The following is a 2,409-nucleotide window of genomic DNA, read 5'->3' as shown; positions in this document are numbered from 1 at the left end:
CTGGTTAAAGAAAGACAAACACATAGATATTTAAGAGACATCTTGGCCCTCATGCTGTTCTGATGAGAAGAAAACAGCAAGACTTAGAACGACAGGTGTAGTTAAATACAATCTAATGAGTACAGGTGACATAAGAAGGAACTACACAGCATGTGCCTTATAAATCGATTATAAATGTACAACTATGTATAAAAGAAAATTAATCAACAATAAATGAAGAGATAAAAATGTATCCCTGGGTGAGGAGACACGTAACCCATTGAACAAAAATATATTAGCATGTTAATTATTCCATCATATTTTATTTAAAATAAAATATCATATTAAACAACTTAACATGTGTTTCATGTTAACGTTTATTTAACAAGAATTACTTTTAAAAAAATAATCATTTTCTTTTCTATATCAATCCAACGTTTCTGCTTCATCTCTAGACATCCCTGAACATATTTTAAACTTTACAGGAATATCAAAAATAACATTTAGGAAAAAAGTGAAATATACTTAATGAATGAAAATATAAGATTTGTTTTACCTGGATCAGAGACGCAGAACTAGAAAAAAAAAGTCTGAGTGAAACTTTCTCTTTTCCTTCTTGATTTCATGCACCACATTGTGGTTTCAGAAACCGACAAAAGCAAGACAGAGAAACATCTTGATTTCTGTTTCAGATGGAAAAAAAAAGTGATGTAAATACAATTTAGTCAATTCATCTTTATTGTAAGTTTCATTACAAGGATTTTAAAAAAGCAAATGCAGCGTCAGTTTCACTTCTGACATGAGCCTGAATTATTTTAAGAGAACTCAATAGTAAAAATTTGGAAAAAGGTCGGAGGTGCATTTCTCTTTGCCCTCAAAGTGAACAGGGAGATCATTTTCACATTTGACTGTCACTTTCTGTTTGGTGACAGAGCCATTGTACTGACATTTGGGGGGTTTCTGTTTCTTCCCGATCAGGCAACACAGGAGAACATCGTAGAGGTCTTTGCTGGTCATCGTTTCCTTCTTCTTTCCTTGACAGATGGATTTAAACTCTTCGCTGTCCGCTCTGATAAAAGAGTTGACAGGTTTGCACATCTTTCCCATTTGAATTTTTCTGCTTTGAATCAGCTTGTTGCACATGTCTGCAAACATTTCTTTGTGGATGTGTTTGTTTCGGAAATCTTCCCAAGTCCCTTGCTTTTTGCCTTTCCCTCGCTTGTCAGCGTCCAGTGAGAGAACAGATACGACCAGAAGAGGCAGCAGAAGGAAGACAAGGTTGTACTTGATGTTCATCTGAGGGAGAGACGTGAGTCATTTTCTATCGCAAAGACTGACGGATACAAAAGACCGGGTTTTGGCACCACCTGCTGGTCTAAATTTATATTGCTCTTGTACACACCAACACAATAGATTTCAGTCTCGCGAAAAGGATAAGGGCAAAAATAAATAAAAAAATCAGATTCAGAATAAACTGATAAATCCGTCATTAAAATGAGAAGTATCAGTGTCATTTACTATGAATTTAATCTCAGAATTATAACTTCAAAGTCAATTAAGAGAAAAAAAACATCTTCATTTAATAAAATGTTTTTGTCGTGGGAGAAATGCCACTTGAATCATGGTTAATTAACACACAGACGATTAAAGTGATTGATTCTTATTTTAAAGTGCCTTAAAGTTTGAATTTTAAGAACATAGTGAGAATGCTAAGCTTGAATTATTTTTCTAATGTTGTAAACTTGTAACAGGTATTACTTATGTAAATATATGTCACCTTAATTTTAAAATCAGGTTTATTTTAATCTTTTTTAAAAATTAGACACACGATCAATCACTTTAAGTATTATTTTAAAGTAAAAAATATGTTTACCTTTCCTGGATGAGTCGTCAACTGGTGGTTCGTTGCTAAAACACAAGAAGGTTCATTTCATTAGATGAAGTTGTCATATTTAAAACAAACAAACAAGGAAATGAAACGTTGCTTACCTGAAATCTGATGAATGAAGAAACTAACAGCCGTCTGTGAACTTGACTTCTTGTTCGCCTTCATTTAAGGTGTCAGGTGCGACCACTACCTGCCACAAACCACCTCCTGCTTCAGACACAGATGTTTGCTTGTGAAGTGAACTTATGTGATCAAAATGATGTCTTTCCCACGGCTATACCTATTTTATGACTCAAGTGAGAACTTACCATTTATTGCTATTATTATGACTTCTTCTCAATTGTTACAGAGCAATTTGTTAGATTAAAAATTATTAACCACTATACGTATACGCCATACTTAAATTAATGCTAAAAGATAATCAAAATATAAAGTTTAAGGAGACAGGAACTCCCACCGAAGAACATTTGAATGATTAGAAAAGGAAACAAAGTAGGAAGAACTCTCCACAGGAGATCGTGACACAGGGAGGTTGAAGGAAC

General features: G+C 33.9%; 1 protein-coding gene across 1 annotated transcript; it reads right to left on the bottom strand.

Moving 5' to 3' along the window:
- Window positions 1-719: 719 nt before the first annotated feature.
- On the bottom strand, window positions 720-2,069 carry LOC148071894 (ribonuclease, liver-like). Its single transcript, XM_087799753.1, has 3 exons — window positions 1,969-2,069; window positions 1,853-1,887; window positions 720-1,275 (listed from the first exon to the last, which is right to left on the bottom strand). The coding sequence occupies exons 1-3, from the start codon at window positions 2,030-2,032 to the stop codon at window positions 805-807; spliced, it is 570 nt and encodes a 189-aa protein (XP_087655879.1). The 5' UTR covers window positions 2,033-2,069; the 3' UTR covers window positions 720-804.
- Between the last annotated feature and the right edge of the window lie 340 nt (window positions 2,070-2,409).

This window comes from Callionymus lyra, chromosome 9 (genome assembly GCF_982586985.1).
Source record: "Callionymus lyra chromosome 9, fCalLyr1.hap1.1, whole genome shotgun sequence".
NCBI classification, from domain to species: Eukaryota; Metazoa; Chordata; class Actinopteri; order Syngnathiformes; family Callionymidae; genus Callionymus; species Callionymus lyra.
The sequence above is the reverse complement of the archived record's forward strand: the minus strand, read 5'-3'. Positions and strand labels throughout refer to the sequence as shown.

Bases quoted from the DNA above. Each gene is read 5' to 3' on its own strand.
- LOC148071894 (XM_087799753.1), bottom strand. From the start codon at position 2,032: ATGAAGGCGAACAAGAAGTCAAGTTCACAGACGGCTGTTAGTTTCTTC. The intron at 1,888-1,968 runs GTAAGCAACGTT...CTTGTGTTTTAG, and splicing joins CTTCATTCATCAGATTTCAG to CAACGAACCACCAGTTGACG. The intron at 1,276-1,852 runs GTAAACATATTT...TCTCTCCCTCAG, and splicing joins TGACGACTCATCCAGGAAAG to ATGAACATCAAGTACAACCT.